Source organism: Penicillium argentinense (assembly GCF_028826775.1).
Source record: "Penicillium argentinense strain IBT 30761 chromosome Unknown utg000005l_segment0_segment0, whole genome shotgun sequence".
Taxonomy (NCBI): Eukaryota; Fungi; Ascomycota; class Eurotiomycetes; order Eurotiales; family Aspergillaceae; genus Penicillium; species Penicillium argentinense.
The window spans coordinates 5,396,262-5,411,532 of NW_026622664.1; the positions used below are offsets into that span (position 1 = coordinate 5,396,262).

Consider the following 15,271-nt stretch of genomic DNA (forward strand, 5'->3'; position numbering starts at 1 on the left):
ACGGTCCTTTGCCCCCATATTGAGGATACGAGTGAATTAACGCCCTCCTACCTGCGCGGCCCCACGACAATCATTTCTCCACTCGCCCTCTGGTGAAGAAAGCAAATTCATTACAGCGTATCTGACTTCAACGAAAGGACGTGTGCCGACTATCAAGGGGCCCAATCAGTCATCCAGCAAAGAAGCGGACGATGCGAACACAGATTCATTCACTCGAAAAATGAGTTGACCAAGAGTACGACGGGCTGTCCAATCATACATGATGCCTCCTCGAAAGCCTTGGCGTGAAAGCTGGCGGCTACAGAGTGCCAGTGATTGGTGCTTTAATGAACAGAGAGGCGGTGTGGACCCACCTGCACATTGGAGGACTGAGATCGGCAGAGTAGTGCGTCTCACACGACAGTCGTGGGAGTCAGCCCCAATATCGCGTCGTCACTTCATCCACCTGGCCAATATTTTCAACCCAGAGGTTACCCAAAAAGAGCTGGGGCTTCTCTAAGCAGTTCCTCAACTAGGATACCCAAGTTTAATCCCATCTCGAACAGTCTCGTGTGCAATATCCGCGCTTAACATCATGGACCCCATTTCATTCGGGAGCTCCAACTATGGCTTTCAAGCGGGCGTAAGCTATGGACAAATTTACAAAGGGGATTTCGCGTCCAGGAAGGATCCATGGGAAATCCAGGCGGGTAAGATCTGTGGAAGACTTGTCAAACTTGTATTTAAGCGCTGACTCTGCGATCGCTTTCAAGATCAAGGTGCAACAGATTCCAGTTCTTCTTTCTCGATTCCTTTCCCACGCGATGTCAACTTTCTTGTTGATGAGAAATTCCTGGAAGAAGTCGACGCAAAGACCTCTTGCCCTGAATTTCGTATAGTTTTTCTTGGATTAGGTGGAGCTGGGTAGGTTCGCTAAATGAATTTTCTTGCTCGTCTACCCAGTACTAAAGATGAGCAGAAAATCCCACTTGGCTATCGAATGTGCCTATCGAATCCACGACAGATCCCCGGATACATTGATTCTATGGGTCAATGCGAGTAACTGGGCTCGATCAGACCAGTCCTACCGTGATATAGCCGATCGGTTTGAAATACCGCAGCGCAACGACCCCCACAGGAATATCTTCCAGATCGTCCATAAATGGCTTGAGACATGTGGAGAAAGATGGGTCCTCATTCTAGACGATATGGACCTAGATGACATGGGCCTAGACGATGCATTCCAGACGGATACCCCGGGAAAAATGGAGGGAAGATCAGACGCACCAAACAGTGGCCCGCTCAACCCAATCGGCATCATTCCCCCTCATAGTCCGGGTGGATCAGTAATAGTGACTACCAGAAGCTTCAATGCGTCTTACGATCTTACAACCAAAGACCATGTCATTTTGGTTGAGTCGATGAATGAGCCCCTCGCAACTGCCCTTTTTCGGGTGAAGCTACCCCCTCATGTACGCGGGGAGGATGTCGCGCCAATTTCACAAGCACTGCACGGTCACCCACTTTCAATTGTTATGGCAGCTGCTTGTATTAATTCACCAACCCTTCCATGGGATCTTCGGGGGTTTCACGAAGAAATTAAGAGACGAGAGTCATTTCGACGTGAAAAGAAGGGCACCCTCCCCGTGATGCAACCTTTTCATAATATCTCGCAAATCGTCTTAGATACTCTGAAGCAAGTAGACAGACCGGCGCTAGACCTACTCTGTTATCTGAGCTTCTTTGATCCACAAGGGGTTCCGGAGAGTCTACTTGCTGACGGGCCTGGTGATGTCTCGAAATTCCGTGAGGGTCAACAAAGGTCTAGCCAGATCGAGGGTCTTGCACCTGAGATCTTCCTTCTCAGAAACCTACGATTGATACATGTCACACCTGGCGACAGAACGATCGTAATACATGACTTGTTACGACGCGTCGTTAAGGAATGGATGGAAACTAATCTCTATGGGGAAGATCCGACTGAACCTGTGAAAAGTCGTTTTATCAAGAACCTTTCCCACAGATTCGTCGCGGAAGAGCATGCAAATTGGAAGAAGTGCAGGTCACTGTTTCCACACGTGCAAGTTGCGATAGATGATCCACCGAGCAGATATATGAAGCAATCTCTGTTGCAGTGGGCTACCCTCCTCCATGCGGGTGCACGCTATGCCGGGAATATCGGAAAGGCCACAGTCATGGCTCGAATGGCAATGAAGGCAATGCATGCCCGTCATGATATACTAGGTCCTAATCATCTGGAGTCTATAGATGCTGAGATGACATTGAGACTGGCCTACTTGCTACAGGGCCGGTGGTCAAAAGCGGAGATGATGGCAAAACATCGGGTTGAGCATTGTGATCGGGTACTTGGTCCGGAGCACCCTGCCTCTCTGTCTGCCTCAGGTCACCTAGCCTTAGCAAAGTGGTACCAAGGCCAATGGGATGATGCGGAGCGACCGAATCTGAAGCTCCTTGAAACATCCCGGCGAGCTCTGGGTAGAGATCATCCAGACACCTTAACTATCATGAGTAACCTTGCCATGATTTACGAACAGCAAGGCCGGTTGAAAGAAGCTGAAGATATGAACTTTGTGGTCCGCGAGACACGCAGACGTGTTTTAGGCTCCGAGCATCCAAGTACTTTGGCCAGCATGAATAACCTTGCGGTAATATACATGCGCCAAGGCCGATTGGAAGAGGCAGAAAACATGAACTCTCATTTGCTCAGGATTCGCACGCGCAGCTTAGGGCAGGACCATCCAGTCACCTTAACCAGCATGACCAATCTTGCGTCCGTATACAAGGCTGAAGGGCGGTTCGACGAAGCTGAAGCGCTATATCATCTCGCAGTTTCTATTTCGAAGAAGATCAAGGGCGGTGAGCATCGTGACACGCTTGGGGTGATGGGCAATTTAGCGGCCATCTACCAGGCCAAAGGGCGATTGGTCGAAGCAGAGGAACTCGAGACACAAGTACTCTTAGGCCGTCAAAAGGTCCTTGGAAACGAGCATCCCGATACAGTCAAAAGCCTAGCAAGCTTGGCAGCAAGATATTTTAGGCGAAGTCAGTTGGAACTTGCTGAAGCCACTCAGACGCAGGTTATAGGGTTTCAAGAGGCTCAATTGGGTCCCGAACATCCAGATGTGCTTTTGAGTCTGGTTCTTTTAGCATCCATCTTTAGGGCCCGTGGAAGATTGGAAGAATCGGAGGAGATTTACTTGCGAGTAATCAGCGGGATGGAGAAACATTTTGGTCCAGAACATCCGAGCACGATAGATGGCATGGAAGGCATGGCTCTTGTTCTCATCCACCAAGGGAGGTTTGAAGAGGCCGAGGCACTACAGCTCAGGTCAATTGCCAGTAAAGAGAGGGTGCTGGGATCCGAACACCCCTCAGTCTTGACGAGTCGAGCTACCCTGGCTTTAAATTACCAGCATCAGAACAGGCTGTTCGAAGCCGGGGATATATACAGCCATGTATTGGTCAAAAGCCTGAAAGTATTTGGCGAAGAGCACCCAGATACCCTCGACATCATGGAAAATCTGGCGTTGATACGTTTCGAAATGGATGATCTGGTTGAGGCCGAAACCCTGGCAAAAAGGGCCAGACAGACACGGGATAGATTCCTTCGGGTGGATAGGCCAGGAGAAACAAAATCAGCTAAGCTGCTTCATGAAATTTGGCAGAAGAGGCAGGCCCAGGGTATGCGCATGGATGGAGATGATGATTCCAATGACTCTGATTTTGGGTCGATCCTAAGCAGCCTTGGATTTGCCGGTAGTAACTCCTCCGCAACAAGCTTCGACAACACAGTATTCACCTCTGCGGTTGAAGTCTTCACTGCATCACTTCTACGGATTGAGAGTTTTCAAAATATTTGTAAATTTGCGCTTGAGGAGAGCGATACGTCAATATCCAGATTCCAGCGCAATCTGACGAAGGCCTTGCGGCTTTTTGCATTTCATTTGGCCCAAGAGACAGAATTCGAAGGTCGTCCCAGCATTGCAAAATTTCTCCGCAGTGCGTCTTCCAGAGTTGCAAGTCAAACAATCCAAAGCTTTGGTGTGATGAAAATGTCCGGACTGGAGGAATGGAATGTTCGACGACTTGGGGAAAAGGGCTCCAGAGCTAAAATATTGGAATATCTCGAGACTCAAGATGCCACTGGCGTCACAAAGCACTCTCGAGAAGAACGCTTGGAACTAGAAACTGAGATCCAGACGCAAAGTCATGATGATGACGAGATAGAATCGGACTCGGATTCCGACGCAGATTCGATCCCAGAGGGCTTCGAAGGACAGACAATAATGGATGATCTAGAGAAGACTGAGTACCTTCTCTTCAAGTCAAACGCCTTTCTAATTATGGAAAGAGAATTTCACGATTTTGTCTTCCCATCTCTGCGATCCGAGCTCGGTAAATGGATCGCAAAGAAGCGCCGAGCCGTAGCCTTCACGGCAAAACAGCTACGAGATATTGAGACTGTGGTGAGCGAATTGCAGCATATTGCCCCAGATCAAATTTTCTTGAATAAAGAAGAAGATACTTCGATCATCAATAAAATTAAGGGAAAATGGGAGACATTCACAGCAGAAACTTGGGACTGGTGGCCCTTGAGACCGTACATGCGTCCTCTAGCAAATGGAGAGTCGCGTTTGTATTGGCGATGTGTGAGTTTTTCCACCTGAGTCATTATTTTAACGCTAACCATTGCATCCAGAGCTGTGGGAAAGCTCGCTGGGCAGAAGTCCCGCATTCTTTTGCAAAAGCAGTCACGAGCGCTTCCGTATTCCTCTCCCAGAAAAATACCTCCCAGGCAAGCGCCAGCACGCAAGGTCCAAGCAATCCTCCAGGTCAATCAAATTCTCTGGCACAGCAAAGTCTGAAAAAGGATCATCACTCGGCTCTCCGCTTCCCACAGAGAGGATCCTCCCAGGCCCCACTGGGAAATAAAATCGATCTCCATGTGTTTCTTGTTGTGCCACATTATTCGCTTTTCGGAGGGCCGCATCGTCTCGCCCAGACATCGGTGAAAGATATGAATGACGAAAACTTTTTCTCGTGGGTTCGAAAAATGTACTTTCTTCATCGAGGGTTTCTACCGAGTTGGTTTGGAGTCTACAAATACTCACATTGTGAGTTCTTTAAGGTATGCCACCGGTCTCTGCGTTTGACTCTTCTTTAACATTCATATTGGACACAGTTTGAAAGGTTTCTGCAAGATGCATATTCACCGTTAGTACCCGAATTTCCAAGCCCGCAGCAAGCCTCGTATCATTTTTCTCCAAAGCCGATTTTCCCGGACCCCCCAGTGCCACCCCATGAATTCTGGCATTGGTCTCGGTATTTGACGTGGTACCGCGTGCTCTACCGCGAGATATTGAAGAGGCGTGGGAAGGACGTTCCCAACCTCTTTCAGGATGTTGTTGTTCGCACCAAGCTTCCCAAGCGGGACAGTCATTTAGTGGAACAAGATGCTTCTCGTGAGTATTTCTGGGGCTTGTATGCTGTGGAAAAGCGCTCGACACCTATGCTGGCTGTTTACAGCATAGCATTCCTGACGCCTCCGTTCTATTTTTTCTTTGCGTGGTTGTTTCAATGGCGCCATGACGCAGATCTCCAAAATGCTTCTGTTCCATTTACGGTATCCTTTGGCTTGCTTGGGACATTTTGGGCAATCATCTCATTGCATTCACCTAGGTTTGAGGGGAAACAGACGTTTTATTGAAAAGTAGGAAGAAACTTGTTTTTCAAAGCGGTATACTCCAGGCGGACTGAATCATCCGACGTGGTCTCTAGAGGCATTCACACACTATTCTTCCTGAGTATCATCTTGTATCTTCAAAGAAAAGTTGTCTTGGACATTTCATGGTGGGGCCTCGTGCTGCCGACTTGAATGATTCGCAAGTGCGTAGTTAGATTGGCTAAGCACTCAAGATCAATATAATGGGGTCATGAATACACTGTGCACATGATTTTCCTAGCTCCTTAGGTACTACTCGCCAGTATTCATTGGCATCGTCATATTATTTACTCAATTTCCGAATAATTAGTGCTTGGACATGGTTGAAAAGATCCGTTGAAAAGAATCGTTGAAAAGAGTCCTTGAGGAGAGTCGTTGAAGTGAACTGTCAAGAGAATTTTTAGCAAAAATCGATTTTCACGAGTCGGTGAATGATTGGTGTAAAGAGTCGGTGACAAATTGATACAGTAAATCAGTGAGGGGTACAGCCGAAGGGACTAGTTGAAGGAGATGAAGATACCGTCGAAAGTATTAGGAGGGCCGGAGAATTGGTCAAAGTCATCAATTCTCGGGATATCGCTGAAGCACTATGATACATTTTTGAGACTAGATCAGCTGTACGCAAGGATGTGTCTGAGCAAACTTGAATGATTTGAGACAAAGTGAGACGGAAGTTTCACTGGCGTAAGTTGAGTACTTTTCCACGTCAGTTCCGAAGACAGCCGCAATGTGACGGAGTTGCCGCTCTGGGGAAAATAAATGCAGAGGACCTCAATTAGAAGTTGTTAACTCGCGTTATGAGATTAGAAAATCATTCAATGGCATTTGGAACCAATTCATTTACTCCGTACAATCCCACTTTCATTATTTTTATCTGCCATTTGAACGTTATTTCTCCATGTGAGCCTAGCCAAGACATGTAAGCCAGCAAGGTATCAGGAAATCATTCATAAGCCGAATTATGGCATCACTTCCAGCCCATTCAAGGGGGCATTAACCAACTGAAGTTGATGTCCGGGCCATATTTATGGTCTTATGCTTCTGTCATACAGCCTTGAATCCCTTGACCCATGGTGGTCTTTACGGAAAGCCCTGGATTGCGGAAATCTATATAAAAGAGAATTCAAGATTAAATAGAATAGAAAAGATTAATAGGTGCCGAGGTAAAAGCCGGCGGCTAACTTCTTATATTGACCAACTTCGAATAGATGTAAAACGATTCATTTATCCAGGTACTCCGCCGAATATTTCATTTTACACCTAAAGATAACTTTAAATACAGACTCAACCTAATGAGGTGAGGTAATAATCGATTTTGATGAAGGGTTAGTAATAATGAAATCAATCACTCTGACTGCTGCTATGTAAGTGCTTATTAGGAATCTCAATACCTAGGATATAATCACGTACCCTCATCGGCATGATGAGACGCTTTCGTTCCTGAAAGGATCTGGGTTAAAAGATTGAAGTGAGAGGATAGTCAAAGTCGAATTCGATGGTAAGATACAGATGTATTGATTAGAAACGCTCTTGTTATGATGTTACCATACGAAAATCCATCAGAACAAATACGAGTGGCTTTGCACGCTATGTTGCTGTGCTGTAAAGAAAATTCGTATAACAAACAATAATGTAACGGGTTTCAAAACCGGTAGTTTACAAAAAACCCCATCATCACCGACTCCAGTTTCTCTTTTGCCGTGGAGTGCACGTAGACAAATGGCAAATTGTTCAACAGCCCCCTTCAATTGGTAGCTTGAGTATACCAAGTATGCACTTCCATCGCTTACATTTTATCTACTCTCTCTATAGACGTTGAATCGCCGAATCACGACATAGAGCATCAACCCAGAGCAGATGGCTCGGTAAGCAAATTATCGCACAAAAGAACCGGGCTGATCTATAAACGTTGAAAGCTACACATGTACTTCGCTCAAGATTTTTTCTCAGAAATATCAGATCATACCGCGGCCTGACCGGAAAAGGATATCCGTTGCTCTTCTTCTCCTCGGTGGTCTCACCCTTGGCCTGGCGACGGCGGCCAATGACCTAGCCGTAGTGGGCCTTGTACCAGTGACGGAAGGGGGGCGGCGTCAGTCTGGACGAATGTGGACTTGGTCAAGTTGTTTGTAGAACCTTGAGTAGGTCTTCAATTCCCTCAAAAATTGTCTCTCACAAGGTACGTACAACTGTTGCACATAAGATTCAAAGAAATTCCAGAAGCGAGAATCGGAACAATCGGTCCAACGGCGCCAAATGAGGACGCAGAACCTCCAAAATCATGATCTTGACGAGAGCAGCCAGAAATATTGGAGCTCAAATTCGGTTCCGACGTAACCAACCTCGTATTATGTCTGCATTCTATGTAGCCAGAACGGGCATTTCATCAAGTCATGTGAGCTCACCTACGAAACTTCTCTATAGTAGAATTTAAAAAGCTTGCCAACCGTGCTTGAGAGTTGGCATATAATTTGCAAGTAAAGTTAGCATCCCAGGAAGCATATTGCCCCTGGGATTTACGTCTCAGTGATCTGGGAGCAACTTCCTCGGCCCCAGGAGCGACACTGGCCCTCCTAGGATCTATATTGCCCTTAAAAACTAGGATTATACTCCAGGAATTGGGTAGCAGCCAATGTTTCCAATATCTCATGCAAGTCTCTTCCAGGAGTCCATGGCCCAGTGTTGAGCTAATTCTCCATCGCACGATTCGAGGTTTCGCAGTTTTTCCGCTTCAGACCTGCGCGTGCTTTCTTTTTTACCTTGATATATCTGAGAAACAATATACGAACTGCAGATCTGTCAAAAATTAACTCAATACGCTTGTGAAAAGTAATTTATAATGGGTTATCAAGCCAACGTTTTATATTTTTGCGTAAAGGGCTTGTCGGTCGGATTCGGAATCAGGCATGGTTCTGTATGTGGTCTCCACTGCTTTGCTAAGGGATCATGCAAAAAACCCTCTTAGCCGAAAACGCCTCTTGTGGCCGCTGTGTGCTCGCATTAAAGCTTGAGTTCTAGGCTTTGCCAAGGTCGCGCAGCCGTGGATCAGTGGAAGCTGGGTTTGGCATTTTGGTATTTGGAGAACCTCTCCTTGAGCGTGTGAGGTATCTTGGCTGGTATGCAACTTTGCTTCCCTTCTCCCTAAGTTGAGAGCGTCTACTCAACATGTGACTTCTTCGAGTGTTTGATGAGGATTGGACAAATTGGCGAGAATTTTCCAGCTCGTTCTCCCTAATTGTGGAGCTATCACTCTTTTTCGAACGAATGATGAAATGACGCTGTTGGACTGCCCTCGAGCTTCGTCCAGGAAAGTAGGGAAAAATAGGCCTCCATTCCAGCTTTTGGGCACCCCTTAGTTCTGACAACAAAAGCTCTTCCTCGGGCTCCCAACTTTTGCCTACTGCGGATGACTGTCTTTTTGTCGTGGAAAATCCTTTATCGGTCTCATCAGTTGCCATATTGCTCGTTGCAATAATGCCATATGTGTGTTGGAGAGATTTGATTGTGTTCTGTATCACCACGAGATTTTCCTTGCAAGTACCTCCATCCACCAAATCATCTGAGAGTTGACCATCAGCGCTGGCCAAACTGTAGAAGTGTTTCAGGAATCGTATTGAGTCCCTGATTTTGGTGTTTTTATTTGAATGTCCTTCCTCGTATTGAGATGGACGTTCAGCTTTTGAATTGCTTTTTCTTCTCGTCGACGACATTTTCGTATCAGAATAGCGGGTCCGCAGTCGTTTCTGATGAGAATGAGGTTCCTCCAGGGTTCGCTTCGTTCCTCGTACGCTAGATTGCGTGTGCACGGGCGCATTTCCTTTCCCAGTTGGATTATCGTGAAATATGTCAAAGATCCTTGATGTCCCAGGTCTATCTAAACCGGTCACGATAGACTGCTGCTAACTCGAGAGGAAGGGTAGAGTGCGATATTCTCGGGGTAATCGGGGTAATTTTCAGCGGTCGATCTATCGCTAGCAGAGGCTTCTGGTAGAATATCTTGAGCCGATTGGTCATTTTGCGACACTGACGTGATTACTTAGAATTCGGAAATGGGGATTGTATGTCTGAAGATTGATACGTACGGACGTCCTCCGTTTCATACCCATAATGTGATCTGTATTTCCACAGCACGTGGCCATTTGCATAGCCTCGTTCGCCGACATTGAAGGATTGCTCCGGTACCCTAGAAGCTACAATTTCTGGAGCATTTTCTGAGCAATTTCTGGGCGTTTCCGTGGCTGGTTGCCAAAAGCTTTGATGGTTTAGAGTCACCATGAAGAAAATATGGTGGCGTAATTTGGTCAGGGATATTCCAAACGAGGTAGTCGAGGATGAAATTGCGAAGGAAAGATGTATTCCAGAGATTCGTAAGATGGGGAACAACCGTGGCTATTTATAATCTGTCTTGACCATCGTGTCTGTTGAGGTCCCAATATCGGGGAAGCGATACGATTGAAGAATCAGCTTCTGCCCAGGCTGCTCAGGTTGCAGCTGAACGAGAACATACCGGCTGACACCCGACATAACTCCACTGCAAGTTGCCGTAGCCAATTGAAGGGCCGCTCTCGCCAATGATGTACCAGCAAAAGGAGATTCTCCTAGGAACCCACGACTAAAATGGACGAGTGAGCATTAATCAGACAGTGACTAAATGTTGCTGGGTTACTGACGTCTTTCCAGCCTCCTCATAGTGGAGTAAATACGGCCTATATGTCATGGAGTTTTTGCTTGACTGACAGCCCTGGGATGAATTAATCCAGAGCATAGAGGAAGAGATAAACGACGAAAATTCATCTTCAGAATTCAATCGAGTGAAGGATGCAGTAAAAGAAAGAAGAAACAACGAAAACCGAGTTTAGGGGAAATCAAATTCCCTCAGAATGACGGACCATAGCTGTCAGGCGATGAGCTCAAGTGAGCAAGCGCTGGAGAAAATACAGCGGGAGATCAGGCCATGTCTTCCTTCGAGCTCCTAGGAGCGACCGAGGCAGCATTGCGCTTATCATCGGAGGATGTGAAACAAAGAAAGAAGAGTGACGTCGGCCAGTCGTAGCATCAGGGGTGAGCCATTAGGGTGCTCCGGGAGCAGATCCGGGAGCAGTTCGGGAGCGGTCAGGGTCGCTCAGGGTCGCTCAAGGAGCAGCTCAGGGCGGCGGGGGGACTAACTCAGGCTGGGCTCTGGGAGCCGATCGCTTCCCGAGGCGGCAGTGTTACCGTCACCTTTACTACACAGTAAACGAGCATTGGCTCCTATACAGACGCTAATAATAAGAATAAAATATTCCAGATAAATCTAGCCCATATTGTCCAGCCCCAACGGCGTTAAATATTTAAGAACAAAAAATTCACAGAAACGCCCCGAGAAAGAACCATAAATGAACTCCGAGTGATGCTTTTGTGAGGTATCATAGAAGGTTTTGTACAGAAACGAGAGTCGTGATGAGTAGATATTGGAGTGCGCTCATGCAACTCCAGCCGAAATGTGGGTAAGGTCGTCCTTCTCATACTTTCTCTCTTGGGCATTTGCTTCGAGCTCGGTGAAGCAGAGGGACTCCTCCAGTTTCTCGGCAAGTGCCGAGCCTTCCTGGGGCTCGGCTGGGGCCTCGGACTTGATTTCCGAGGTGGCGGATGGAATATCATCCTTGCACCCATTTTCAGTCTGGCTGTTCGGAATGGCAGATACCGACAAAAAGTCGGTATCTGGCTGGGTAGCAGTTAGGTCCTCTGCCGGAGTCATGGTCTCCTCATCAGGCCCCTCGCCGCCGCTGGCAGATAGAAATTCGTCCTTGTCGGCGGGGAGCTCGGAATCCGAGTCGTCGAAAAGATCATCATCATCCTCGTACACGACAGCCGGTACAACCTTGGGAGTCTGCAGCATCTTCACATTGGGCGGCAGAGCATTCTGCATCTGAATGGGCTCCACAGGTTCCGCGGGCTCAACAGCAGCCTCGGTCGGCTCGGTACTGCGGCTTGAGTGGGAGAGGGCTGTCGGAGATGTTGATTCACGGCTGGAACCAGAGCCCCAGGTGTGTCGGGGGTGACGGGGAGGAAGGGCAGGTGGCGTAGGACGCTTAGCGATAGTGACTAGACGAGCCCGAGTGAATGTTGGGGACGTGCGCTTAGATTCTGGCTCTTCCACCGGAGTGGAATCCTTGCTCTCTCGCTTGTTGACGGTCACGTTGCTGACCTCCTGGACCTCGATGTCGGTGTCGGATTCATCGTGGTTCTTCTCGTGGACGTTGCCGTCGTGCTTCCTTTCCTCCTTGTCCTCCTCTTCGCCGCCATGAATTGGGACCGTGTCCCAGTGAGAGGCCTCATCGTCTGATGGGCTCGGGGCAGGAATATCCGTGGATTCCTTCGCACTGCGAGACGATGCTTGGCTTACTGGCGTGGTGGCAGTTAGCGGAAGGTCATCGGTCTGTGTGCCGCGATTCACGCTGGTATAGCTTTGGACGCTGGTGCGCCAGCTATTACGCGGGGAGCTATCGAGACTGCGCCGCGAGAAGGTTGCGTAGATGGGACTGCCGGGGCTGGGGCGAAATTCAAAGGTTTCGGGTGATGGCCTCACCTTCGTGCCGGCCTCCCGGATGAACAGTCCTTCAGCCTCCAACGCCTTTACACCGTATGGATCTGGGTCGTCTGCGGCCGGCACACCGAAGTTTTGGCTATCTTGAAGTTCGACGTCGCCGGGGGTTTCGCCAGGGGGTGGGACTAAGGTTTCGTCGACGTCGGAGTCGCCTTGGGCAGCCTTGATCGTCTGGTGCAGCGTCTTGATCGAGTCCGGTGGGTGTCGGATTTTTCCTGCGAGGATCTCGGAGACCGAAATGCGTTCACCATAGAATTTCTCGTTTTCGTCGGTTCGTTCAATGACGATGGTCCCGTCGATGGCGACGCCGGCATAGAGGCCTTTGCTCTTCATGTAGGTCCAGATCGGGGCCTGGCGCTTGTGGACTTCGGATTCTAGTACGCCGCCCATTCCCACTGGGCCTGCTGTGGCACTGACTTCTCCGCCGAGAGTGCAACGCACTTTCTTGAACGCATCCAACGCTTCATACGTGTTGATAATGACGACACAGTCATAGATATCGACGCCGGCGAGGAATCCGATGCCGGCTGTGTGAAGCATGATGCCAGATGGCGGGCTCCATTCGCCAGTCTCGGGGATGCGGGCCAGTAGAACTCCACTGCCTCCAGAGCCGCTGACCCAGAGTCCGGTGCGCATTGTCGTGAAAATAGCGAGGCCCTTGGCATTCTGAATAACCTGAGAAGGGATCTTCTTCATCACCTTCTGCTTGCCCTTGGGCCGATTGATCTTGCCGTGCTCGTCGGTATTGACTTCGGATTCGGAAGCATAGAAGCCATCTTTACAGAAGCTGCGGATAATGCGCGCGGCCTTGTCGCTTTCTTTGTCGATAGCCATGGGCCAGAAGGCCTCGGCGCCGAGTCGATTCGAGAGGCGGTTGACAGGCGCACCGAGTTTGTCGACAGTGTCCCAGGCCTTGTCAAAGCCCTTCTTCGAATAGCGTTTAGTTTTCTCCCAAGCCGATTGCGACATGGTTGCGGGTGAACAAGACCAATATCACAGTGAGAGAGAAGTACAATGCGAGAGCGCGAATCGACGAAAGAGCAGGATACAATAAGCGCGAATAAAGGCTGGTCGGATCGATAAGCCTATCTGGACAGTAAGCGCCGCGAACAGCATCAGACCCAAGAATGCTTCTTAAAACGATCAAGAATGCCGGGCGATCGAGGATTGGAATTCGGCGAAGATCGGCAGTGCGCCACTGGGGAATGCTTGTGGGGAAAATGCGAATGCAAAATGGATGTCGCAGGCGCGAGACCACCTCCGTGCGGATGAAGTCGTCTACGGATCAGTTAGTATTACTGTCACGACTGCGAGGATGCCCGCGATATTATCCAGCGGTAATGCCGCAGCACCGCACCGCAGGCGCAGCTGTGGCGTGCGCCGTTGGGTTTGGCTCTGGAATGCCAACATCAAAACATTGGGAAGAAATAAAGCTTACCACGACGGGGGTACAGCGGATCTGGGGATGGAGGAATATGCAGGGAGCGATGAGGAGGGGAGACAGTGATGGGATGCTTTAAGAAAGAAAAGCGCCGGGTCTGACGGAAAGGCGTGGTAGGCCGAGTGGCGCGCGTGGCCGCCAGGGCCGCAAGACAAGAGTCAGCAACTGCTGGCGACTGCAAAGTCCAGAATCTGCAGAACCAGGGTCTGCTGGTGGAACGCGCGGAGGGACGTCATCACCGACTGGTTGATCGGCCCTCCATTTGTATCCATGCAGGCACTACTAACCACTAGGTACATCCTTAGGCCTCTTTTCCCCCGGCTCTATCACTGCGGAGGGTGCCTGAGGGTCGAACATACTCGCGCCTCCAAATGCACCCCCAAAACTGAGATCGGATCTTTACCATCTCGTCTCGCTAGCGGCGTCAGCTGAAAGTCTCCCCGGCCCGTTTGCGATAGATCAATTGCCCCACTGCGCAGCCCCGGCAATCAAAGCTTTTTTACCCATCGAGCTGGTCGATGCCACGCTGCCTCGGCGAGAACGCTACGGATCTATCTTCCGTTGGGACGATTTGAAATTTTCGTGGGTCGATCGCCCATGCGTATTGCTTTTAGGAGTGTTCATCAAAACGAAACATCGGCAGACAGACTAGTGCAGGGTATCCCCAGGCTCGGCAATCATGTACTCCACTCGCACACATTGATCAATAAAACGCCTCTAAATACAACTCTGGTCTACAAATTTGCACTGACTTTGATCTCACTTTTTGCTCGAGAGTGTCTCGCAATATTGTACAATTGTAGTACTGTGGATCCTGGAAACCGACTTCAGCCTTACCCACGCCGCATGAGGTCAGCGGCCTCGACTAGTGCTGCTACCCTTGTACATATACCTTGTTTACCTACAACGACATGGGTAGAAACTACTACTCTCGATGCTGGTACTAGCGGTAGTTGTACAGCTCATTTGTTAACCTCTGCGCAATTTCGACGCAGACTGATTGGCTGGTCAAGTCACCAAAAAAAGCAATCTTGCACAGTACGACTAGAGGCTAGGTCGACTAATCGACTAAGCAGCATCGAGTCCATCGCAATTTCGGGCGATGCGGGGGCCAATCGCGGACAATAAATTGTTAGAGTACCAAAAGTACCATCGAATACCACCGCGCCTAATATACACTAGTAGAGTTCTATGCAGGTGTACCTCTGACCAACATGAAAGTATTTGCCTCTTTGACATCGTAAGTAGTACCATCAACCGGCACATAATTATTGTTTTGCTCATTAAAAAGACAAGCAATGCCACTCTCTGGCCGATCGTCGAGGGTCGCACACGATTCAATAATTCCCCGATCGCCAAGTGTATCCGCGACAGCCCACACTATTGATTCGACGCACCAATGGCCGCGAACATACTTTGCAGGGATCAACGCAGTTACCAACTGGAAGGATATGACACCATCATGAGATGAGTACTAGAAGGTACCCTAGGGTAGCTTTGCGGGAAGGATCGAGAGGTTATT

General features: G+C 48.9%; 2 protein-coding genes across 2 annotated transcripts; one reads left to right on the plus strand and one right to left on the minus strand.

Annotated features, from left to right (window-relative positions):
* Positions 1-1,244: 1,244 nt before the first annotated feature.
* Positions 1,245-4,667, plus strand: N7532_006825 (uncharacterized protein; the record flags this gene model as incomplete). Its single annotated transcript, XM_056619319.1, has 1 exon — positions 1,245-4,667. The coding sequence occupies one exon, from the start codon at positions 1,245-1,247 to the stop codon at positions 4,665-4,667; it is 3,423 nt and encodes a 1,140-aa protein (XP_056475478.1).
* Positions 4,668-11,183: 6,516 nt separating this feature from the next.
* N7532_006826 (lipid-binding SYLF domain-containing protein) lies at positions 11,184-13,277 on the minus strand (the record flags this gene model as incomplete). Its single annotated transcript, XM_056619320.1, has 1 exon — positions 11,184-13,277. The coding sequence occupies one exon, from the start codon at positions 13,275-13,277 to the stop codon at positions 11,184-11,186; it is 2,094 nt and encodes a 697-aa protein (XP_056475479.1).
* Between the last annotated feature and the right edge of the window lie 1,994 nt (positions 13,278-15,271).